Source organism: Eretmochelys imbricata, chromosome 17, assembly GCF_965152235.1.
Source record: "Eretmochelys imbricata isolate rEreImb1 chromosome 17, rEreImb1.hap1, whole genome shotgun sequence".
Lineage (NCBI taxonomy): Eukaryota > Metazoa > Chordata > Testudines > Cheloniidae > Eretmochelys > Eretmochelys imbricata.
The window spans coordinates 18,681,681-18,707,208 of NC_135588.1; the positions used below are offsets into that span (position 1 = coordinate 18,681,681).

Sequence of the window (25,528 nt, forward strand, 5' to 3'; positions counted from 1 at the left end):
TATGTGAAGGGGTAAATAACACTTCCCTATTCACATTCTCCATACCATTCATGATTTTATAGACCTCTCTCATGTCCCCCCTTAGTCCAACTCTAATATGGGTTACCTAGGGAGGTGGTGGAATCTCCATCCTTAGAGGTCTTTAAGGCCTGGCTTGACAAAGCCCTGGCTGGGATGATTTAGTTGGGGTTGGTCCTGCTTTGAGCAGGGGGTTGGACTAGATGACCTCCTGAGGTCTCTTCCAACCCTAATCTTCTATGATTCTGTGATCTGTTTTTGAGATGGGGTGACCAGAACTGCACACAGTATTGTTGGACTTATATAGTGGCATTATGGTATTTTCTGTCATCTTATTCATCCCTTTCGTAATGGTTTCTAACATTCTGTTAACTTTTTTGACTGCTGCTGCACATTGAGTGGATGTTTTCAGAGAACTATCCACAATGACTCCAAGATTTTTCTTAAGTGGTAACAGCTAATTTAGACCCCATTCTTTTGTATGTATAGTTGGAATTATGTTTTCCAATATGCATTACTTGCATATATCAACACTGAATTTCATCTACCATTTTGTCATCCAGTCCCTTAGTTTAGTGAGAGCCATTTGTAACTGTTCGCAATCAGCTTTGTACTTAACTAATTTGAGTAATTTTGTAAAGTGTGCCAGTTTTGTCACCTCACTGTTCACCCCCTTTTAAAGTTCATTTATGAATATGTTGAATAGCACAGGTCCCAATACAGATCCTTGGGGAACTCTCTCTCTTGTGAAAACTGACCGTTTATTCCTACCTGCCTTTGTTTCCTATCTTTTAATCAGTTAGTGATCCATTAGAGGATCTTCTCTCTTATCCCATGACTGCCCACTTTGCTTGAGAGCCTTTGGTGTGGGACCTTGTCAAAGGCTTTCTGAAAGTCCAACAACACTATATTGAATGGATCACCCTTGTTCACATGCTTGTTGACTCTTCCCAACATATCATATATTTATCTATTATCTGATACATTTATTCTTTAGTATAGTTTCAAGAAATTTACCTGGTACCTACTAGCCTGTAATGGGCAGGATCTTCTCTGGATCCTTTTTTAAAAATAGGCATTACATTAGCTATCTTCCAGTCATCTGGTATAGAGGCTTATTGAGGATTCTTGGGTGAATACTATCTAGTCCTGGTGCCTTATTACTGTTTCATATATCAATTTGTTCCAAAACCACCTCTGTTGTCACTTCTGTCTGGGACAATTCCTCAGTTTTGTCACCTAAAAAGAATGACTCGGGTATGGGGATCTCCCCCACATCCTCTGCAGTGAAGACGGATGCAAAGAATTCATTTAGCTTCTCCACAATGGCTTTGTCTTCCTTGATTGCTCCTTTAGCACGTCAGTTATCAGGTGGTCCCACTGACTGTTCGGTAGGGTTCCTTTTTCTGATGTACTTAAACATTTTTTTGCTGTTAGTTTTTGTGTCCTTAGCTTAGTTGATCTTCATATTTTTTCTCTGCCTGCCTTCGTGTACTTTTACACTTGATTGCTTCTTTCTATATTCCTCATTAGAATTCCAATTTTTAAAGGATGTCTTTTTGCCTCTAACTGCCTCTTTTACTCTATTGGTTAGCCATTGTGGCATTTGAGATATGCATTTAGTTTGAGCCTCTATTTTGCTGTTTTCAGTCTCCATGCAGTTGGCAGGCATTTCACCTTGTGACTATTCCTTAATTTCTGTTTAACTAGCTTCCTCATTTTTATGTACGTCCCCTTTTTGAGGTGAAGTGCTGCTGTGATGGGTTTCTTTTGGAATTTTGCCCCTTACAAGGATGTTATATTTAATTACATTGTGGTTGCTATTACGGAGCGTCTCATCTCTGTTTACCTCTTAGACTGGGATCCTGTGATCCATTTAGGACTGAATCAGGAATTTCCTCTCCCTTTTGTGGGTTCTACAGGCCGCATCAGTGGTGTCTAGAATTTTCTCTCTGCATCCCTCCCTGAGGAGACACATACCCAATCAATTTGAGGATACTTGAAATCCTCCATTATTATTGCTGCATTTGCTTTTTCAACCTCTCATCTCCCTGAGCATTTCACAGTTGGTGTCACCATTCTGGTCAGGTGGTTGGTAGTATAGTCCTACTGCTATACTCTTATTGTTCAAGCGCGGAATTTCTATCAATAAAGATTTTATGGTACAGTTTGATTCATTTAAAGTTTTCACTTTTATTTGACTCTATGCTTTCTTTCACATATAGTGCCACTCCCCGACCAGCATGACCTTCTCTGTCATTCCTATATATTTTGTACCATGGGATTACTTTGTCCCATTGATTATCCTCATGCCACCAAGTTCCCACAATGCCTATTATATCATTATCCTTGATTAATACCAGGCACTCTGGTACACTCATCTTATAAAAAGCACTTGTACATTTTGTTAATATTCAGTTGCTTGCCTTTAGGTGTTGTATTTAAATGGGACTCTTGTGTTTGACTGTTCCTCACTAGCGCCTACCTGTACTTACCAACTTCTTTTGTATCCTGTTTACTAGGATATAGAGTTCTCCCATTAATAAATTCATCCCTAAGGGATGTCTCTGCCCGAACCATGTGCTTCTCCATATCTGTCAGCTTTTCCCCAGCCCTTTGTTTAAAAAATCTTCTACAACTTTTTAATTTTACTTAGAATCATAGAACCTTAGGGTTAGAAGGGACTGCAAGGGTCATCCAGTCTAACCCCCTGCCAAGATGCAGGATTTGTTGTGTCTAAACCATCCAAGACAGATGGCTGTCCAGTCTCCTTTTGAAAATCTCCAGTGAAGCAGTCTGGTTCCATTTTGGTTTACATGGAGCCTGTCCTTCCTATATAGGATCCTCCTTTACCAAAAGGTTCCCCAGATTGTAATAATCCAACAACCCTCCTCCTTACACTGTCATCTCATCCGTGAATTGAGACCTTGCAGTTCTACCTCTCTTTCTGGCCCTGCACATGGAACTGAAAGCACTTCAGAGGTCCTGGACTTTAATCCCTTGCCTAGCAGCCTAAATTTGGCCTCTGGGATCTCTCGCCTGTCTTTCCTTGCGTCACTGATACCTACATAAACCACAACCATTAGCTACTACCCAGCACTGCACATACATCTGTCTAGATGTCTCGTGAGATCCACAGCCTTTGCACCTGACAGGCAATTTAGTATGAGGTTCTTCTGTTCATCACAAACCCAGCTATCTATGTTTCTTCTTTGAGGAGTGTCCCTGTGGGTGCTCCACTTTTGGTGTCTTGATGCCCTATGCTTGTAATTGGAGATTTGTGGTAGCAGTGACCGGTTGGGCTGTGTTACGAATTATTCCAGTTAGGACACGTACAGTTCGTTTCTAGGCTGATGCAACCAAATAAAGACAAACTGCAGCGTATCTCAAAGTTTGTAGGTTTATTACGCTCGAGCATGGTACCGCTCTGTTAAGCAGAACAGGACCCCGATTACAGGTTACACCAAGATTATATACTGTTGGCAAAACATCCTGCCTGTGTGCCTCGGGGGGCCTAAACCAATAAACAGGCCTTCTCCTTATCTATTACCAATCCCCTGCAGCCACCTTCCCCATGCAAAAAAGCTGAAGTGGCAACTATTTCAGGCATGTCAGCTGGTTCCTGTCTCCAGGTTTGTTTCCCTTATCTTGAAACTGTCCAGCAGTCCACCTTGAAGGATCCTTCCTTCCTTGGTACGTGATGTGCTCGCTTCTAGTTAATGGCCGAGAGGAAACCCAAAATGGAGTCACATATGCTAACTATGTTGACTTCCACCTACAGTCCCTCCTTTTCTTATGTACGTCAGTAAATTATATCGGGGCAGAATAACCTCGATGCGAGATTAAAATTTGCCGGCAGCACATACTACAGCATTGTAGGCATACAAAGAATAATACAAAAACAGAAACAGCCATAAGAAAGAGGTACAAAATACGCCTTCCCCAAGTCTGGCAGCCAGGAGGTGAGCCAGCTCCAGGCCTCATGGAATCCGGTACTGGTGTCGTCAAGGATGACACGGTGAAGCGAGGTGGCCTGCTGTATAAGGGTGTGGATATCGGTTTCCACCCTGCGGAGTTGATTCACAAAGACACAACAGCTTGAGTTAACAAGAGCACACACCCCCCCCCCCCCCCCCCCCCCCCCCCCCCCGGTTTGCAAGGAGATAGTCCAAGGCTAAGCGGTTCTGCAGTGTGGTCTGAGATAACTGCGTCACCTCAATTTGCAGGGTAGACAAGGCGTCTGCGGGTATGGACGTCATCGCTGGTCACGTAAATCCGGGCGAGGCTTACCACTCTCAGCGATGATGTCCATACATACATGGTGAGGCGTGCCATCCTCTGGAAGGGGTGTCAGTGTAGTGGGGTTGAGGACGTTGCAGCGGCAAAGGGTGATGATGTCAGCGGCCAGCAGAATCAGCTTGTATTTGTGTGCCCGCTGTGGAGACAGCGCCTGCGTTGTATGCTGTTTTAAGAGAACCTCAACCTCATGGGGGACCCAGAAAGTCAAAGGGTGCCCCAGAACAATAGGGCATGACCGTTCCACCATAAGGGCTGCAGCGGCAATGGACTGCACACAGGAGACTGATCCCCGAATGACAGGGTCTAATTGTATGGAATAGTAAGCTATGGGGCATGGGCGATCCCCTAGGTACTGCAATAGGACATGGCTGGCCACTCCCCGCTGCTTGTGACTGAAGAGAAAAAATGGTTTACCGTAATCTGGGAGTCCCAAGGTGGGTGCAGAGATCAGGGCTTTCTTTGTGGATGTGAAAGCAACTGCCATCTCCAGGGTCCAGAGAACAGGATCGGGGTTAGAAGTTGTGGTGGCCTGGACTAATGGTTTCACCAGTTCCCCGAAGGCCACTATCCAGCGTCGGCAGAACCCCGCATCCCCCAGGAAAGCCCGCAACTGTTTTTTTGTAGTCGGGCACGGGTAATCCTGGATTGCCTGCACCCTATCAGGAGAGAGTAAACGCTCTCCAGGCCGAATCACAAAACCTAAATAGATCACCTGGGTTCGGCACAGCTGCAGCTTGGATGGAGATGCACGGTGGCCCTTATTAGCTAATGCAGTAAGCAGAGTAACAGAATCAGCTAAACATGCATTATAATCAGAGCTAACAATCCACAAATCATCCACATATTGGACTAGAACAGAGGAGCTAGGCAAAACAATGTCTTTCAAATCATCGGCTAGAATTCAGGAAAAAATAGTGGGGGAGCCTGAGAACCCTTGGGGGAGGCGCCTCCAGGTTAGCTGCTGACCCCGCCCCTCCCCCCCCAGTGAACGCAAACAGATATGGGGAGTGGGGGTGGAAAGAAATACTGAAAAATGCAGCACACAAGTCTACAACCGTGAAACAAGTAGCCGACTGGGGAATCAGTGTCAGGATAGTACTTGGATCAGGGACCACTGGGTAGGGGGTTATAACATGACTATTTATCGCACGCAGATCTTGAACAAACCGATAAACTGGGCGCCCATCCGGGCCCGGTTTTGACTTTTTCACAGGAAGGATAGGAGTATTACAAGGAGAAGTGCACGGAACCAAGACCTCCTGGGTTAAGTAGCTAGAGATAAGAAGGGAAATACCTTTCTTCGGCAAGGGATATTGTTTTACGGAGGGAGGCGGCCCATCCCTCACCTGCAGACTGACTGGAGTGGCTGATTTAAGGAGGCCCACGTCAGTGGAACTCATGCTCCACAAATTGAGTGGAACGCTGGACAATTCTGTGGGGAGATCGGGAATCGGGGTAACCGAGGCCATAAGAGAAGCAACCGCCGAGTCCGGGACAGACATGCGAAGCCCCCCGGGGGCACAATATATGTGGGCTCCCAGCTTGCTAAGCACGTTCCACCCAAGAAGGTTAACGGGGCCTTCTGGCATGACAACAAATCTATGTGACAACTTTAAAGAACCCAGCTCCACAGGGACGGGGCAGGATAGGGGAGCCGGGCTCGGGTTGCCCTCAATACCCTGCACCCAGACCTTGGTATAAGAAAGAGAGCCCAGAACAAAAGTTAAAGTGGAAAGGGTGGCTCCAGTATCCACCAAAAAGGGCACAAACTGTTCCCCAATTTTCAAGTAAATTTGCAACTGCAATCCAAGATCCCATTCCAACTCTCCCACGGCTCCCAAAGTCTCCGCCTCTAGTCACTGGGGATTAGCGAAGTCCTGGGGAGCGTTAGGAGGAAAGGAAGAACTGGTCTCCAGCTGATCCCGTCAAGGAGCCCCTCGTGGAAGCAGGGGGCATTCCCTCTTCCAGTGCCCTGGTTGCTTACAATAATTACAGTTCCCATTCCTTGTCCCACCCCAGCCTCCTCCTCGTCCTGTCCCGCGTCCCCTCCCCCTTGTATTCCCGTGTCCCTGCCAGTGCTGATTCCCCAAGGGAACCTGCAATGCAGCTGCCAACATACTTACTTCCTCCTTCTTTTGCTTACGTTTTTCCTTAGCTTTCTCCTCATCCCTACCATTAAACACAAAAGTGGCCAGACGAACTACTTCGCTTCGGGGTTTCCCTGGCCAATCGGGAACATGTTTAATTAAATACTTCTTTATGTCCGGCGCCGCTTGATCGACAAAGTAAGAGACCGTCATCATGCGGCTAACCTCGGCTGCTTGCTCCACCCCTCCCCCATACAGTCTAACCCGCTTAAACAAGCGGGCAAAAAATGCAGGCGGATGCTCGTTTAGGTCTTGCTGGCACACTCTAATTTTTGACCAATTTGCCGTCTTACTACCCGCCCTACGGATGTTCTCCAGGAGCCCTTCCCGGGCAGCTGAGAGGCGGGCCCGGCCATCGAGGTCGTTAGGATTCCAACCTGGATCGGCTTCGGGCCAAGGAGTGTGATTCTCAGCGTCCTCCACCCAACGCCGATTAGCTTCTAGAATAGAATACCTCTCGTCAGAGGTAAATAGGGTTTGCAAAATCGCCTGGACGTCTGCCCAGTTAGGGTTGAATGCCGTAAAGACTGAACGGATAGTCTGTAGGACTCTTTCCGGATCGTCGCACAACCTCGGCATTTGTGACTGCCAGGTGACCAGGTCCCCAGGGCCAAAAGGGCAGTGGACCGTGACCATAGTGACACGGTCAGTGTCCGTTGCAATGGGCTGTTGTATCAGGGGCGCTTGAAGCGTAACAGGGGGTAGGGTTAGAGACTGGTATAGAGGGGCAGCAGGAGGAGGAGTAGGGGGAAGAGACGGAGGAGGGAAAGCAGCATAGGGTGGAGCGGAACCCGCAAGCGGCATGCAAACCTTAGATCTGGTACCAGAGCTCAAAGTCGGGGGGCACCACTTATCTTGGGCATATGCCCAATTATCACATACATACCAATAATCCATTTGAGCTGGATGCTTGTCCTCCAGCTGTTGTCGAAGGCAGGTGAATTCATCCTGTGCAAAAGTTCCATCAGGTGGCCATCCAAAGGGCGTCTGAATAGTCAGCGCTGGCCACTCGACTTTACACAAAATTACAGCTCTCCTTCTACCTAACCCATGGGTGCCACAAATATTTTTCCAATTCTCGAGAATCTCAGCCAAAGGGGGTCCCCTGCTCACGCTCTGCCCAGAGCCCATTCTAGGGCTATCAAAAGAACGCCTAATGTGCCACCTTATCACCTAAGCGACGGCCCACACTCCTGTTTCTCGGAGTTCTCAAAGGTGAACTCCCCCGGTGCCGGCTGGAGTTGTCTGAGGGAAAGAGTGCGGCTTCGCTTACAAGGGCGAGCCTAGAGTCCCTTTGTAGTCGCCAAAACAGTTGTGAATTATTTCAGTGAGGACAGGTACAGTTCGTTTCTAGGCTGAGGTAACCAAATAAAGACAAACTACAGCGTATCTCAAAGTTTGTAGGTTTATTACGCTCGAGCGTGGTACCGCTCTGTTAAGCAGAACAGGACCCCGATTACAGGTTACACCAAGATTATATACTGTTGGCAAAACATCCTGCCTGTGTGCCTCGGGGGGCCTAAACCAATAAACAGGCCTTCTCCTTATCTATTACCAATCCCCTGCAGCCACCTTCCCCATGCAAAAAAGATGAAGTGGCAACTATTTCAGGCATGTCAGCTGGTTCCTGTCTCCAGGTTTGTTTCCCTTATCTTGAAACTGTCCAGCAGTCCACCTTGAAGGATCCTTCCTTCCTTGGTACGTGATGTGCTCGCTTCTAGTTAATGGCCGAGAGGAAACCCAAAATGGAGTCACATATGCTAACTAGGTTGATTTCCCCTAACGGCTGCGCACAGCTGTTGCTTTCTTGCACCATTCCGATCTGTTACATAGCATTGCGCAGCCATCCCTCAGTTCCTTCTCTACCACCTTTAGACTGAGTCAGACCAATCAGCGGCACCCACTCTTTCTTGTTAGATAGATTAGGGTTCGTTAGTATCAGAGGGGTAGCCATGTTAGTCTTTATCCACAAAAACAACTAGGAATCTGGTGGCACCTTGAAAACTAACAGATTTATTTGGGCATAAGCTTTCGTGGGTAAAAAACCCACTTCTTCAAATGCATGGAGCGAAAATTACCATAATTATTACCATATTACCAGAAAATTACCATAATTTTCACTCCATGCATCACCCCCTCTACTTTGGAGTTTAAAATCGATTCTCTGAGGTAGAGAAGGAATTGAGGAATGGTTGGTTGTGCACCACTGTCACCGCTCAGAACGGTGCAAGATTGCAACAGCGCGTGCGCGGCCCAACCAGGCACTGCTATCACAAATCTCCAACTACAAGCGCAGTGCGTCAAGACACGTAAAGTGGAGCACCCACAGGGACAGCCATCTCGAAGAACCTCAGTTATTGCACAAGGTGAGTAACCTTCTCTTCTGATAATCAAATCCCCATCACTATTACCTGTCTCTTTCTAATAACTGTTCCCTGTCCTGGAGGGATAGCCTCAGTGTGAGAGGATCCCATTACATAATCTGGAAGGAGGGTCTCAACAATAGGATTGTTTCCTTCTGCTCCAGCCTTATGCGCTCCTTACCTGAGATTTTCATCCTCTTTAACAGTACAGAGGCTGTCAGATTGGGGTTGGGACCACTCTGTTCTGTGCCTGAAAGTCTTGTCTATGTTCCTCTGTTTCCCTTAGCTCTTTCAGTTCAGCCACTCTGGCCTCCAGTGCCTGTATTGTGTCTGTGGGGGCCAAGAGCTGCTTGCACTGCATGCACACACATGCCACCTGCCCACAAGGCAGATAATTGAACATGTTACATTCAGTGTGATAAACTAGATAGCCCCTAATCTGCTCCTGGATTTCTGCCTGCATTATTTTTACTCTTGTAGGGCTTTTTTGTTTGTGTGTTTTGTTTTTGTTTAGTTTGGAGGGTTTTTTTTTTTTTGAGGGGGAGGGGGGGTTAGCCCTGAGTTAGCCCTGCCTCCTTGTCAAGGGATTTTAAAGGGGTTAGGGTTCAGAGGATAGCATGCTTGAGGCTCATTAGTAAGCTGTCAGCCTAGTGTAGCAGGCTGCTTGGCTCAGCACACAGCCCCCAAAACAGACCACACTATATTTGTCAATCTACCAAGCACATGGCAAGCAAGCAAGCAAGCAGACAAAAACAAACTGAGAAACTCACCCAAGGATAATGTAAACTCTCCTCCTTAACCTGGAGAACTCCCTCTCAAAACTTTCTTGTTCCTGTAAGTGCCATCCCCCAGAGGTGGTATTTCTGTAATTGCTTGTTGAGCTTTAGCCAGCACAGATTACAAATAAGGTGCTTGCTTCCTGGAGTGGAGTAATTCCATTGACTTCACTGGAACTACTCAAGTGAGCATAGCTGTGAACGGGGTTTGAGCCTAAATCATGACCCTTTACTGGGGGTACTTCATATCTATGTAGCTTTGAATGAGTCAGGGTCTGAGGGTGCAAGCAGGGACAGCTGTCATGGTCCTTAGTGGAATTGCACTTACTCGTTCCAGTGCTGAATTAAGTTCTCTATATTACTTAGTTCATTTTGTTTTCTTACATTTTAGTGATGAAAATATTTAGGGTAAAATTCTCTCCTGTCCAAATGGCAAATACCAACTCTGCACATCCAAGGAAATATCAATGTTCAGATCTACTTTGCAGGTCTGAAGGAAGAATTTTCCCTTGGATTTTCAAGAATACAATTGATCAATATGGTAAAAAGGGACACCAGGCAATGACATGATTTAATGAGCCTCAGATGATTTTTTTTAAATGTCTAAAAAATTTTAGACTGTCATATTTAGTCAAAAGCCAGTGGTTGGTTATGTGCATTTGTTATTTCAATTCTTCTCTATTAGTTGGTCACAATGGCTCTGACTTTTCCCTCTGTGCTCCCTAAACCAAGATTCTAATCTCACTTATTCTGGTTTTATAATAAAATTCCATTAACATAATTTTACATGGTATAAGTTAGATCCAATTTCAACCTGTAGGCTTTAATTTTTATAGTGGCATTTGTCTTTCCAATTTGTTTATGGACAGTTTTTTTGCACCTGGTAGTATTTTTCTCCTTTCACCAATATTGCTAATAATATCACTTCTTGGACTGCTACATCTCTCCTTGGCAGCATCAAAGTATTGCCAGCTTATGAGTCTTGTCTAAATATGGTTCCTTTCCAGACTCCCTTTTTGTTGCAAAGCACACCAGTCTTGGTCCGTGTCTTGTTTTCCTATTGTAAGCCTTAAGGCATAAAGAATTCTGCCCTTCTATGTGGGTGGAGTGAGAGTCTCAGTGACAATGTCAGTTACTGTAACAAAAATATTAAGGATTCCAGTTTGTCTATTAAATTTGATATATGTGTTAACACAGCAGTTAAATCCTAACTGCCATATTTTTCATAAGTTGTGAAGCTGGTGTGTGTTCAATTAATGAAAGACTGAATCTGTACAAGAGCCATATTAAAATTGCTTCTTTTTACATGAGCACAGTAATATGAATGAACTATTTGTGTAAATTCATACTTAAACCCACTGTGGGACTTTATTTATCTCCACTCAGCAGAGAGCTAATTTGAGACTAGTTAATAAGATGATATTATATTTTACAATTGATTTTTTTTCAGTCATGTTATAGAAACCGTAGCTCTGCTTCCCAGCAAAATCCATTGATCCTTCTCAACCTAAACGTTTAAAGTTCAATTTAACATTTAGGGAGTAAAAGGTCTCTAAAGGGACTCGTATCCATTGATTTTGTGTCAGAGTTGAAGAGCTAAATTTTAAAACACACTGAGCCTACAGGGTAAAGAGAGCCTTGTATTCTTGTAGCCACATGGAGCTGTGTAAACTCATTCTTTGCCTCATTGTTTTTCTGTAGAGGTTACAATAAAAGCGCTTAAAGAGAAAATCAGAGAATATGAACAGACCCTGAAGAACCAAGCAGAGAATATAGCCCTTGAAAAAGAACAAAAATTACAAAATGACTTTGCAGAGAAGGAGAGGTGAGTGTTTGTGTGTGTAGGTGTTGTATGGAGGGAAGGAAATCATAATTTTCTGCTTAATCTTCCCAAACAGGGTCCTTCCTTCAGTTCATTGAGACAGCTCATACATTGAATCATTCTAGTGATGTATGTGTTTGAGACAGAATCATTTGATGCTCAACTTTACACAGAAAGACAATTGTGCAAGTGTATAAGTGAAACAAGGACATATTCTTGTTCAATATCTTCATTAATGATCTGGAAGATGGTGTAGATTGCACCCTCAGCAAGTTTGCAGATGACACTAAACTGGGAGGAGTGGTAGATACGCTGGAGGGTAGGGATAGGATACAGAGGGACCTAGACAAATTGGAGGATTGGGCCAAAAGAAATCTGATGAGGTTCAACAAGGACATTTGCAGAGTCCTGCACTTAGGACAGAAGAATCCCATGCACCTCTACAGACTAGGGACCGAATGGCTCGCCAGCAGTGGAATGCGTTACCTAGGGAGATGGTGGAATCTCCTTCCTTAGAGTTTTTAAGGTCAGGCTTGACAAAGCTCTTGCTGGGATGATTTAGTCGGTCCTGCTTTGAGCAGGGGGTCGGACTAGATGACCTCCTGAGGTCCCTTCCAACCCTGATATTCTATGATTCACTCCTCTGATGTATTTGGGGTGTTACTTTCAAAAGAGTGCAAACCTACTTTTATTCTTCATTAGTTGGATTGTCCTTTGTGACGCCAATCTTTCTCCATTAGCTGACAGTGTAATTCAGTCAGTCTTTTGTGTCACAGTACAATTGTACATCAGTTCAACACAGAACATTTTAAGAGGAAATATTGTACCCAACAATATGGTTACCTACTTGCATGGTAACAGGAATCTGGCAGTGAGTCAGAGCTCTGTGGCTCTCACTCAGAACTTAATTTTGAAAAGAGTTTGCATGCTCCTATATGTCAAAATAATATGTAATTAATTTCTCACTTAATTATTGATTTTTTTTTAAAGCAAACTTGGAAACATTTCTGATTTTTCCAAAGCTAGCAAAATGGAATGCTAAAAACCTTTTCTATAATTTAGATCAGCTGTCAGGGAAGTTAGACTGTACATTATAGAAGGGGAGTGTTAACAGGTTGTTTTACAGTAATGAACCCTCAACTCAGGTACTCCTCCCTTAGTCCAACAGTGCCTGGATCTGCAAACCTTCAGTACATACTTCAAGGCTTACCATTTTCCTAGGCTGTTTGTGTGGGTGGTTGGATTGATCATTTAGATTAAGGTAGGAGCGGGATGAAGCTACATGTGAACTGGGAGATACTTTTTAAAATCAGCATTTTATAGTTACTTTTTGTTGTATAATAGAATCAACGTTTCTTGTTTCTATCAAATCCAGTTTGTTTACATTCATTCATTCATTCATTCATTCATACATACATACATACATACATACATACATACATACATTTTTATTTTTATGTATGTATGTAATGACAGTTCAGTGGAAGGTAAATTACAGGAAAGGGTGTGTGTTAAAGAGGTGCTTTTTGACTACAAAACACAACCTAAAATTATATAGTTTAATATGGAGGGAAAAAAACAAACTTTGACCTGAGTTTCTTGCCAGAGATACTTGTTACATTTTCTTTTCTATCAAACTTGTTATTGTCTGGTTTAAAATTACTGTGTCAGAGAATATGTAAACATACAAAATAATACTCAAGATCTGTGACAGTTAGAAAGTTTTGGTTGATTTTGTCTGAATAGGATTTTTTTAAACATGTTCCCCAGGGAGATGTTTAGGATGCTGGGCGCTTTACGCTCTATCATCACTATTTTAAAATCTGCAGAATAGGTAAAAGTCTCCAGAAGCATGTCACAGCAACTCTATGCCTAGTATAGGCTTTATAAGTCTGGCCTTTAGCGAAGAGTCTGGTGACTGTATGGGCAAGTGACATGAAAGCGTGTGCTGTAACTGACACAAACAAGGTAACGTTGCTTATGGACATAAGAAATGTGAGCATTTTGAAAGGTCTGATCATGTTATATAGGAAATAACAATGTAATATTTGTTTTGAAGTGTGCATAGTTTTTTTTAGAGGGTAGTTAATACTGTTGTTGCATTTAGAATCCATTGCAATTATGATGAAACAGCTGTCAGATCTATTGAGGATATCATTTATAGCAACAAATTCCTTCATTATGACAGAAAAATGGAAATGTATCATTCTTCTTGTACTAACTTTGTACGACAGTGGGTGCGTGGTGACAATTTTCTTAATAAGTGTGACATTTCCAAAACAAATTATGCTACGGAAAACCTTCCACTAAAGATATCATTTAGATAGCAGTCAACTCTTGAATTATGTTCATGGCTTACATTTTAAAGTAGCTACACTGTTAAAATTTTAATAACTGGGACTCCAAAATATGTACAGCATTCCAGTGAGATATGGCTTATGGTTCCCATTGTGGTATCTTGTAGCATACATGGTGGTGTCATTTGCCTCATTACAGTTGAGCTGGTTAATCTCTGTCTCTCTCAAAATTGCAAAATACAATTAAGCTGGTATACAAGATCACCAGCTCCATTTTCATCTCTCCTTTTTTCTTTTTTAGAAAGTTGCAAGAAACACAGATGTCGACAGCCTCGAAGCTGGAGGAGGCCGAACACAAAGTTCAAGCTTTACAAACAGGTTTGGCATTGGTGTTGTGATCTGTACCTATGGCCAGGCTGGTGGTGGGATAAATACAATGAAAGGGAATCAGGACTGAGCTTGAATCAGATCTTGCAAGTCTACGTTAGGACTCGGGGAAGATCCAGCAGTGCTTAAAAATTGCCCTGCAAATCTAAGATTCTGTTGGGCTCTTAGCCCAGGGTCCTCAGGTATTGGTGGCATCTTGATCTCTCCCCTGTTCTCTGCCTGTGGCACACAGCAGTTTTGTCTCCTGAAGACTGAAATGCCGTTGTCTAATCCAAATTATTGGGCTCAGTATAGAGGTAACTGGGAGAAATTTAGTGGCCTGGGCCAGATCAATCTAGATGATTTAATGGTTCCTTCTGGCCTTAAACTCTGCATATCTACAAAATAAACGCACACTTGTGCTATAGCCAACTACTGGTGGATGTAGTGGGTAAAACCTATATAGTATACTAGCTATGTCATTGGAATGTTCCTGCAACTAAAACAGGCCACAGAGCTGCTGACTACATCCATGTTTGCCTTTCCACATTGTATTATGCTCTGATCTCATACACCCCTAATCTGTGCTATATATAATGGTTGGAATTCAACGTGAACCATATTTCTGCTTCCCATCAAGCAACCTGCTATTTACTTTGCTATTCATCCTTGCACAGTAATGTTTGCCAGTCCATCTAAGGTAGTGCCCATTGGGTTTCTTTTTCCCTGTGAACACAAGACATTTAAATTTGACGCCATTTGACATTTAAATTTGAACTGAATAGAATAAACATTTTAATTGAAGGAGCAATGTGAAACGAATAATGTCTAGCTACATTAAGCAGAATGGTAACTGGAAACTTTTACAATTCAAAAGAAACAGATTAAAAAATACAGAAAAACTAATTCTTAAAACCTTTTCATCATCTAAGTCATTATTTATTTGGTCAGGTAGAATCCTTAATGCAAGATGATTTTTGGACAGGAAACAGTTTATAGTGGGATAAAAAATTGAGTAGCCTTTTTATATTGCACAAAGTACTGGTCTATTACAGTACCAGTAACGTTTCAATGTTTTATGACTTCTAGCCTTGGAAAAAACTCGGACAGAATTATTTGACCTGAAAACAAAATATGATGAAGAAACTACTGCAAAGTAAGATTTCACCATTTTCTTCTTACATATCTTCCTTTAGTACCCCACCTTCCTAATTTTGCACATTATAACTGGAAAGAAGGGTGAGATGGAGGTGGTTTTGGAGTAGAAATAAGTAGGAAAACATTGGCATAATTGAATATCCTGTATAGAGACTGATTACACTAGTGTGTTTTCCGCAGAGTCGCTAGTTCTTCTCCTGTCTTGGCTGAGCAAGGTAGGAGGGTGGTGCAACAGGGCGGAGAGTGGGTGGAGCCTTGGTTCTGTCCCAACTAGCGAACCAGCGTGCTAGAGGAATATACTGTGTTGCATAAGGACTTCATAGAATCATAGAATATCAGGGTTGGAAGGGACCTCAGGAGGTCATCTAGTCCAACCCCCTGCTCAAAGCAGGGCCAATCCCCAATTAAATCATCCCAGCCAGGGCTTGTCAAGCCTGACCTTAAAAACTTCTAAGGAAGGAGATTCTACCATCTCCCTAGGTAACGCATTCCAGTGTTTCACCACCCTCCTAGTGACAAAGTTTTTCCTAATATCCAACCTAAACCTCCCCCACTGCAACTTGAGACCATTACTCCTTGTCCTGTCCTCTTCTACCACTGAGAATAGTCTAGAACCATCCTCTCTGGAACCACCTCTCAGGTAGTTGAAAGCAGCTATCAAATCCCCCCTCATTCTTCTCTTCTGCAGACTAAACAATCCCAGTTCCCTCAGCCTCTCCTCATAAGTCATGTGTTCCAGACCCCTAATCATTTTTGTTGCCCTTCGCTGGACTCTCTCCAATTTCTCCACATCCTTCTTGTAGTGTGGGGCCCAAAACTGGACACAGTACTCCAGAGGAGGCCTCACCAATGTCGAATAGAGGGGGACGATCACGTCCCTCGATCTGCTCGCTATGCCCCTACTTATACATCCCAAAATGCCATTGGCCTTCTTGGCAACAAGGGCACACTGCTGACTCATATCCAGCTTCTCGTCCACTGTCACCCATAGGTCCTTTTCCGCAGAACTGCTGCCTAGCCATTCGGTCCCTGGTCTGTAGTTGTGCATTGGGTTCTTCCGTCCTAAGTGCAAGACCCTGCACTTATCCTTATTGAACCTCATCAGATTTCTTTTGGCCCAATCCTCCAATTTGTCTAGGTCCCTCTGTATCCTATCCCTGCCCTCCAGCATATCTACCACTCCTCCCAGTTTAGTATCAGCCGCAAATTTGCTGAGAGTGCAATCCACACCATCCTCCAGATCATTTATGAAGATATTGAACAAAACCGACCCCTGGGGCACTCCACTTGACACCGGCTGCCAACTAGACATGGAGCCATTGATCACTACCCGTTGAGCCCGACAATCTAGCCAACTTTCTACCCACTTTATAGTGCATTCATCCAGCCCATACTTCTTTAACTTGCTGACAAGAATACTGTGGGAGACCGTGTCAAAAGCTTTGCTAAAGTCAAGAAACAATACATCCACTGCTTTCCCTTCATCCACAGAACCAGTAATCTCATCATAGAAGGCGATTAGATTAGTCAGGCATGACCTTCCCTTGGTGAATCCATGCTGACTGTTCCTGATCACTTTCCGCTCATGTAACTTTGGACAGTTTATTCCCTCCGTGGAGCAGTAGGGAGACCATGAAGAAGATTGACTCCCCAAGTCACAGTCTGCCTCCTGTGCTTCTCCAGGGCAACAAAACATTACCCCTTACACTGAGCCATAGCATATTGCCATAATCTCTAGTCCTTAGTAATAAGAGGAATGTGGTGATCAAGGTTTTGCCCATAAGATGTTGGTGGGTAGAGATCAGTCTGTAGTAGAGGCCTGCTGGCATCCATTCTTCAGTTGTGTCCAAATCTGCATCGAAGTTAGATCTTTAGAGACTAATCTTGCAAATTCTGGGGATCTTTAATCCCCATTGAGATCCTTGGGAGCTACAGTGCTTGAAACTTGTGACTGGGTCCTTAATTGTTAAGGTTCAGTGTTTACTATAGAAACAATTTTTATCCCCTTCTTATATGGACTCTATTAATTAAATTTTTGCTAATTTGCATATTTTAGTTGTTTGAAATGCCTTATTCAGAACTTGGATCTATTTTATTTTCTTACTGGTTGCATTCTTTTCCAACTGATACACACTGATAACTGTTTCTCTAATAAAAAGAAAAGGAGTACTTGTGGCACCTTAGAGACTAACAGATATATTTGAGCATAAGCTTTCGTGAGCTACAGCTCACTTCATCGGGTGCATGCAGTGGAAAATACAGTGGGGAGATTTATATACATAGAGAACATGAAACAATGGGTGTTACCATGCACACTGTAAGGAGAGTGATCAGGTAAGGTGAGCTGTTACCAGCAGGAGAGCGGTGGGGAAAAACCTTTTGTAGTGATAATCAAGGTGGGTCATTTCCAGCAGTTGACAAGAACGTGTGAGGAACAGGGCGGGGAGGGGCAGGAAATAAACATGGGGAAATAGTTTTGCTTTGTGTAATGACACACCCACTCCCAATCTAACACGGCTGCTACTCTGAAACCTGTTTCTCTAATGGGGCTAGAAATTAACATAGATTTTGCATATCCTTTTCTATGGGTTGGTATCATTGATACTAACTCTGTTGTTAAAAATTTCTATTAGAGTGGATTCTACGATCCTCAGTCATGGATGAGGACACATGTATTAGGTGCTGTACAAACATAAACATGTAAATTCTTGGTTTTTTTTAATATAAATATTTCACTGGCAGAATGGTGGATTTATTTTCAAAAAGTGGGATTTCCTTCCACTGTAATTATCTTAAGGTGGGCAAAAATTTTACTCTAAACTATTAGATAGACTATCTGGTGTATTTTGCTCCTTCTGAGATTTTTATAAATATAGAATATTTGGAGTTGGTCTCGCCTATGATCCTTGCTGGCTATATATACAATTAAGTAGAAGCAATAAATAGCACATCAGATAATATTTTCATTATGTTCTGTTATGCAATGATTTTGCAGCCTGAGTCAAGAATATAGTAGTCATATAGCTGAATCCTGTAACGGACATTCTGGCATGTATTTTGTCCTCTATATAAGTTTGCTTTTCTAAAACCTTAGTTTAATCTGACATCAACAGAAATGTTCTTATGATTGTTTTTTATTTCCTGTGTAAATAGTTTTGTAAAACAATCTCCTTCAGTGTTTGCAACCCAAATTTTGCAACCTGAAAATCCATGAAAACATGAAAGGGGAACTGAGTATAAATGAAGGTTAAACTAGGTAGTGTATTTTCATTGTCCAAGTTGAGAGAAACTGGAAATGTAAACAAACAGCAAAAAGGGTGAAAGGGGAATTAAATATTTAAAATTATTTTGGCCTAAAAAGGGATAGCTCGGTGGTTTAAGTTAATACTGGTTGTATGACTTTCAATTGTGGAATGCAGAGATCACTGGTAATTGTTTGAAATGTCAAAGGTATCTGCATATTATAAAAAAAAAAAAAGAAAAGCACAGCAGGATAAGTTAAAACTTTAGGTATCTCAGCATAACAGGCTTGGATTTTTCTACAGCAACTGTTTAGAATCATTATGAAGCTGAAACTTAATGTGTAAAAATTGCTTGTTTTATCTTTCGGTGGTTTTCTAAATTTTATAGTACAATGTGGTATGTGCAAAGCTAAGTGCAACCCAAACCATGTTCTTGACCATTTGCTAGCAGTGCAGCTTAGAATGAGATCAGTTTGTGAAATTAAAACCTTTAATAGTATTAGCCCCTTTTGTCATGTGTTGCATAAAGATTTCCCCTTCTTACTAATGAGCAGGTAGGCCACTTAATATTCTTCTTCTGGGAGGCTTGTCATCTGAGCACCCTTCTCCTGGGCCCTTTTAATGGACAAATGTCTCGTGTCTAGGGCACTGAAGGTGTTAATGACAAAAAGAAGTTTGATGTACAGTCATTGCAGTGTGGCAGCTGGAATATCAGAAGCTGAATTTGACAAGATGGCAGCAGTAAAGTTTTCCATGTGTAGGCTTGAAGTAAAATGTAATTAGCCTTTATGCACAGAACAAGGATCCATTGATGAATACAGCTGGTCTTTGTTTTCTTCTGTCATTGAGTGTGGGAGGTAAAAGTGTTCTTCTTCATGTTTATTAATGCAAGATTCCTTAGACAAATGGCAAGCACAGTTTAATATTTGTTGGAACACAGAGAGGCTTGCCAAAACAGTTGTGTAAGAGGATTTCAAGGTTTTCAGATTATAATCATGTCTGGGTTAAATAAATGAATGATTGCTCTGCCTTTTTCAATTAAAGAGGCACATCCTCTCTTGAAGCCTAATACTGATTTTGTTTGCGGTCTCACACGTTTCTGTCAGCAAACCTGGATTTAACCAACACTAATGAGTTTGATCTGGAGATTCTATCAAAGCTGGAACAGAAAAAGCAAACTTGGATCTTGAGTTCCTGTCAAATTTAAAAAAAAGCTTTTTTCCTAGTGAAAACAGACTGTTTGTCTGTGTAGGACAAGAAATGCTCTACATGTATTTTCTTGTGTTTTCTCCAGAACACACATTCTGCTCATATCCTCTTTCACTTCTCTTTTGGTGCTGCACACTCGAACAAGTGTTTCAGATTCCTAACCGAGTTGTTAATGCTGTCAGCCAAAGTGCTGGAATTCAGTTTTAAGTGAACTCCGGAGCCATCTCTTTGCTCTTACACCCATTCCCCCACAACATAAGTGAATTCTAACTGGGAAAGGACCTTCAATTGTAACAAGCCTGCTGTGTGTGCTACATTACTGTTAACATGTGGGTTGAGGTGCCTTTGATGAAAGAAAATATCACTGAAATACCACACTCCTGGTAAATTCTAAATAGTCTTATGAGGATTTTAGATACTGTACCTGTTCCTACAATAGGAAACTTCCATTAAAAATAAAATAAAACAAATTAGGGAGAGAAAGTCACATCAACTATACAGCCATGCTCCTTGTCTATGTGACTTTTCTTAGGACCTTTAGATTTTGTAATAATCTGAAAGAGGGAATGTTTACTGAAAATTCAATAAAGAAGAAGGTTTTAACATTTATATCAGGGACAGACTTAAAGTAAATACTTCTAAAAGAGAAAAGGAGTACTTGTGGCACCTTAGAGACTAACCAATTTATTTGAGCATAAGCTTTCTTGAGCTACAGCTCACTTCATCAGATGCATCCGATGAAGTGAGCTGTAGCTAACGAAAGCTTATGCTCAAATAAATTGGTTAGTCTCTAAGGTGCCACAAGTACTCCTTTTCTTTTTGCGAATACAGACTAACATGGCTGTTACTCTAAATACTTCTAGTGGTAGTGGGCAATACAGTATGGGGAGGAGGTGAGCAGCCCGCAGTGGTGAAAGAACAGGTTAAGGACTATTTAGAAAATCTGGACATGCACAAGTCCAGATCTAATGCATCCGAGGGTGCTTGAGGGAATTGGCTGATGTGATTACAGAGCCATTGGCCATTATCTTTGAAAATTCATGGCAATCGGGGGAGATTCCAGACGATTGGAAAATGGCAAATGTAGTGCCCATCTTTTAAAAAGGGAAGAAGGAGAACCGGGGGAACTACAGACCAGTCAGCCTCGCCTCAGTCCCTGGAAAAATCATGGAGCAGGTCCTCAAGGAAACCATTTTGAAGCACTTGAAGGAGAGAGGAAGGTCATCAGGAACAGTCAACATGGATTCACCAAGGGCAAGTCGTGCTTGACCAACCTGATTGCCTTCTGTGATGAGATAATTGGCTCTTTGGATATGGGGAAAGCAGTGGATGTGATATATCTTAACTTTAGCAAAGCTTTTGGTACGGTCTCACACAGTATTCTTGCCAGCAAGTTAAAAAAGTATGGATTGGATGAATGGACTATAAGGTGGATAGAAAGCTGGCTAGATCGTCAGGCTCAATGGGTAGTGATAAACGGCTCGATGTCTAGTTGGCAGCCGGTATCAAGCGGAGTGCCTCAGGGGTCGGTCTTGGGGTCGGTTTTGTTCAACATCTTTATTAATGATCTGGATGATGGGTAGGCACTGTGCAAATGTCTCAGCCCTAACAAGCTTAACGTGTAAGTTAATGACAACTTACAACAAGTGAATGAAGCCAGTAAATAAGTAGAGAGGCATAGGAGAGGGAGGACAAAGTATTTTTAGTACAAGTACGTTTTCCATGTTCACTAGCTGTGTGTACTGTAGCTTACCCATTGCCTAGCAATCATTAACTGGCAGTGTTATGCAGGCATCCTGGCAGATGGGAGTCTTAAGAATAAATCTGAAGGAGGATAAAGCAGTAGAGCCTTTACGTATAGGTAAAGATTGCAAGACTGGGCCCTTAGACAGAAAGCAGCAATATTTTTCCACTTTCCGTCCTTGTGAATTATCCTTTCCCAATGTGGTATTAATGGACTGGGGTTCAAATATTATATAATAGGGGCAACATTCTCTCATTTACACTGGTGTGAAGCCAGATTAGCTTTGTTGACTTTTTGGCAGAGGGGTTCCTAATTTACAATGAAAACAGAATTTGGCCCTTAGTATTTAGTTTTACACACTTTTTTTAAAAAAGGAATCTTTCTCCTTTAAGTACCAGGGTTGTACTGATATTTCACTTCTCAAATATTTGCCATTTTCCAGTTTGTTGGTGCTAGAGGCCAGACTGAATTAAAAAAACAGAAGTCTTGCTCCAGCATTACATAATTATTTTGATAGATGTTCTTAAATGTTGCTTCTCCTCATTGAACGTGAAACACTGTGATTAGTATGGCTGTGTTGTATGTGGCATGAAATAGTTTCTATTTGCTGTACCTTTAAGGTCTTAAAGTTTCCTACATCCTGTCCTTCTGCTGAGTCATTAACTTCTAATGCATGTCTCTGGAACTAGTTAAAATGATTTCCCTAAAAACAGGAGATAAGAGTTCCATAAGCTGTGTATGCTCTAGCCTTTTTGCCATAAAATTTCCTAGTCGCCATAACTGGTGCAACCTCAACCGTGATAGTAATGTGAGGAAATGAAAGAGAGGAAGAGGCTAGCATAGATAAGACCATACAGTCCTAAAGGGAAGAATTTAAAGAAAAAAAACACAATTGCACTAAATCTGACTGAACTCTAAATGGTTTCTGGAATTTGAGAGAGAGAGATTTATGAAAGGTTTAAACCATGCTTCATGCAAAACTTAAAAGGGTTTACAAGACCTAATTGATGATGATGTGCTTAATGCACCAAACACTAGTGGTGGGTGAAAATATTTTGGAGGTTCTGGTCAGACATTTCTGCAGTTGATCAAACCTCCTGGTTCTGTGAAATTGGGCTGAAAGTACAAACTGGTCTTTTTTTCAAGATCTTTGTTCTAAACTTACCGCTTCCAGTTAGGCCAGTGAAACATTACAAGGCTATTTGCTGCCTGTAATGGAGTTCTTCTCTGGATTACAGTATTACTACTGAATTTGAACCCACCTTTATAAAGCACTCTGAGAACTTGGTATAAATGTTGTCATTAGCCTCTGCTTTTGAATGGGGAAATTGAGGCCCACAGAGATGAATTGACATGCATAATGCCAACAAGTCTGCTCCTGGCTGGAGTCTTGAAATGTGGGGAAGGTGTAGCAGGAGATAACATAATGGGACAAAAGTTTTCTGAACTTTTAAAAATCTACAGTGTGTGCATTTTTGATAAATCTAAATAAAGAAAACATAATATTTGAAAGTTACTATTGAAGTCAAGCTGTTTGGACTCCGTTAAATTCTTGTAGCTAGTTTGATGTATGTACTCTTTTGATAGTGTAGACCTGAGCTAACTCTTGCAAAAGTTTCTTAAATATCTCTGTTGAAAATAATCAGTTCTATTTTCTGGTATAATGTAAAAGGCAGTGTGTTTTTAGCAGTTTTAAAAAAAATCAGACATTCAAGCACACCCTGGTTGTTATCCTGGTTCATTTTCTTTATCCTGACATTATATAGAGGACTTCAGATGGATGTGTGTGTGTGTCAGACCGCCTCTCCCCCCAATTCCTTCTCTACCACCTTTGGTCTAGGACGGAATCTGCAGCAGAGCCCACGTCTCCTGTTCCATCAGTGGTGCCTTACCTGTTAGTTTCTTCTGCTGCTGCTCCTTTCCTCTATTGAAAAAAAACAAACTGGAAGTCTTTGCTCTTTTTTTGTTTTAGCTTTACCTTTAGAGTTATTCCATAGCTTAGGTTTTCATTTCCCCACTTCCTGCCCTTCCTGACTGGGAAGCATTGTCCCTCACCCTTATGCCCATATCTCCTGGGTTTAGAAGGTGCATCTCTTGCAGAGCCACCTTCCTGGTAACAGATGGCCACCTGCACCTTTATTCGCTGTATGGGAGAGGGATACATACCACACAAATGTTCCCACTGCCACAACTTGATGGCCCGGGCCAGAAAAGACTGGGACATTTGGTTTAAATTTCTTCTTATGGAGAAATCGTTGCATCTGGCTTCGGACCCGGCCCGGACTCTCCCCCTGTGAGGCCCTACATGATGATCATGTGGGCAAACAAATGAGTAGATCTTGTGTGTGCCATGCTTCCTCGTTTAACTGGAAAAGGTGGCTGTTCAAAAATGGGAAACAAGTAAAAAAAACTTCCCTGTTCTGTGACCTTTAAGGGTTGTGAATTGTGAATTACAAAATCCAGAGCCCTGAAAACACATGGTGTCACTGTTCTCTTTATTTTCTTTCACTTTTTGGAAACTCACACATTTTGCATGAGTGTTGGAGGACCATCCTGGTTATATGCAGTCACTGGAGTGCTTCATCCCACTTCGCAAATTCATCACACGTTTCCATTTTGGTTTTATTTTTTATTTATAGAGAACTCCTTGTTATCTGTCAATAGCTATGTATCGGGCACAAAGCTTTTAAAGTTTCATTAGATACCAATATGCTGCTTCCTCACTGGTCTTTTTTTTTTTTTTTTTTTTTTTCCTTCAGTGTGTCATTAGTTGTGACCATAAATGTACCTAATCCCTTCACTCTGTTTACATTTTGATACAGGGTCCAAGATATCATACATCCTCTGACCATAAAAACTAGCATGGATCTTACGTAGTTAGTAAAAAGAGTTCTTGCGCGAAATGCTGGTTTTGTACTGTAACTTTCAGAGTATTACACTATAACCCTACCTGTATAGGGTCTGAAATTGAGAGTTGCTGAATATACTCACTGCTCCTGTTGACTTCAGGGACTTGATCAGGGCCAGAGAAAGTAAATTCTACAGATGTTTTGATGATTTACAGATGAAAGCTTCAGCCTGATTTAGGAGTTTAAAACTTTTGACATCATTAATTTCCCCATCTCACCCATGTATAACCAATTTTTAAGGGGCACTATAAACTTCTGTAGTCCCCCAAATTTTACTGCTTTACAAAATGCCAATGCTACTTTAGTTTTAACCCATCCTTCAGGTGTTTGCAACCCAATCGCAGCAGCAAGGGAATCGCTCTTGTGGAAACATGTCTCTGGGGAGTGAGTGTTCATGCATGCCCAGAGACAATCGGTCTGCACCTGTCTGGGTGAAGGAGGGATGGGCAATGTTCTAGTTAGTGATAAGGGGGATTGTGTTGCCTGCAGATATTCAGCAGGTTAGGAAGTGGTATGTCCCAGCTCCTTCCGAGTGGTCTAATGGTCACAGGGATGTGTCACATGGAGTGACCCAAAAATTACTGTCATTTGTAGTAGTTTAGCCCACCCAACCCAGTTCCTTATTCAAGGAGCAGTTGCAGAATTGAGAAGAGTGGGGGTAAAACACATGGCAGTACTTGGCACAGAAATAAAGCTTCAGGTCAGGGAGTAGCCTGTTTTATCTCATTCAGAAACTTCTAATGGGTCACAGGGACATGTCACTTGGGGTGAGCCAAGAAGTATTTTGTTTGCATACCCGCTTATCTGTTACATATTTAAATGAAGAGACAAATACATCATGTGGGGTAGGAGTTTTATTTGTTCCACAAAAAATATCATTATGAAATTAAACCTCAAAGTTGGTGAAATTTCTAAAAAAATTAAATATTTATCAAAGTATATTTTTAAAAAATCATCCTTTTGAATAACAAATTCAACCAGTAATCAATTGAACCAGTAATCAATTTTAGTTATGTCTTGGTGTTTGGGAGGGAAGAGTTTATTTACAAGCCTGCAAATCTAATAATAATCTTTTATATTTATCTAGCATGACTCTCCAAAGAAAGATCTTTACAAATATTAATTCATTGCCTAGCTGCTGTGACAGTTATCTCTATTTTATAGATTGGGAACTGAGG

General features: G+C 42.0%; 1 protein-coding gene across 3 annotated transcripts in view; it reads left to right on the forward strand.

Moving 5' to 3' along the window:
• The window catches only part of CUX1 (cut like homeobox 1), a 398,353-nt gene that overhangs the window by 196,261 nt on the left and 176,564 nt on the right, over positions 1-25,528 (forward strand). For all 3 annotated transcript variants that reach the window (XM_077836870.1, XM_077836868.1, XM_077836869.1), the window contains exons 6-8: positions 11,305-11,428; positions 14,024-14,100; positions 15,178-15,244. In XM_077836870.1, the coding sequence (XP_077692996.1) occupies positions 11,305-11,428; positions 14,024-14,100; positions 15,178-15,244 (268 nt within the window). The remainder of the gene's footprint in view (positions 1-11,304; positions 11,429-14,023; positions 14,101-15,177; positions 15,245-25,528) is intronic.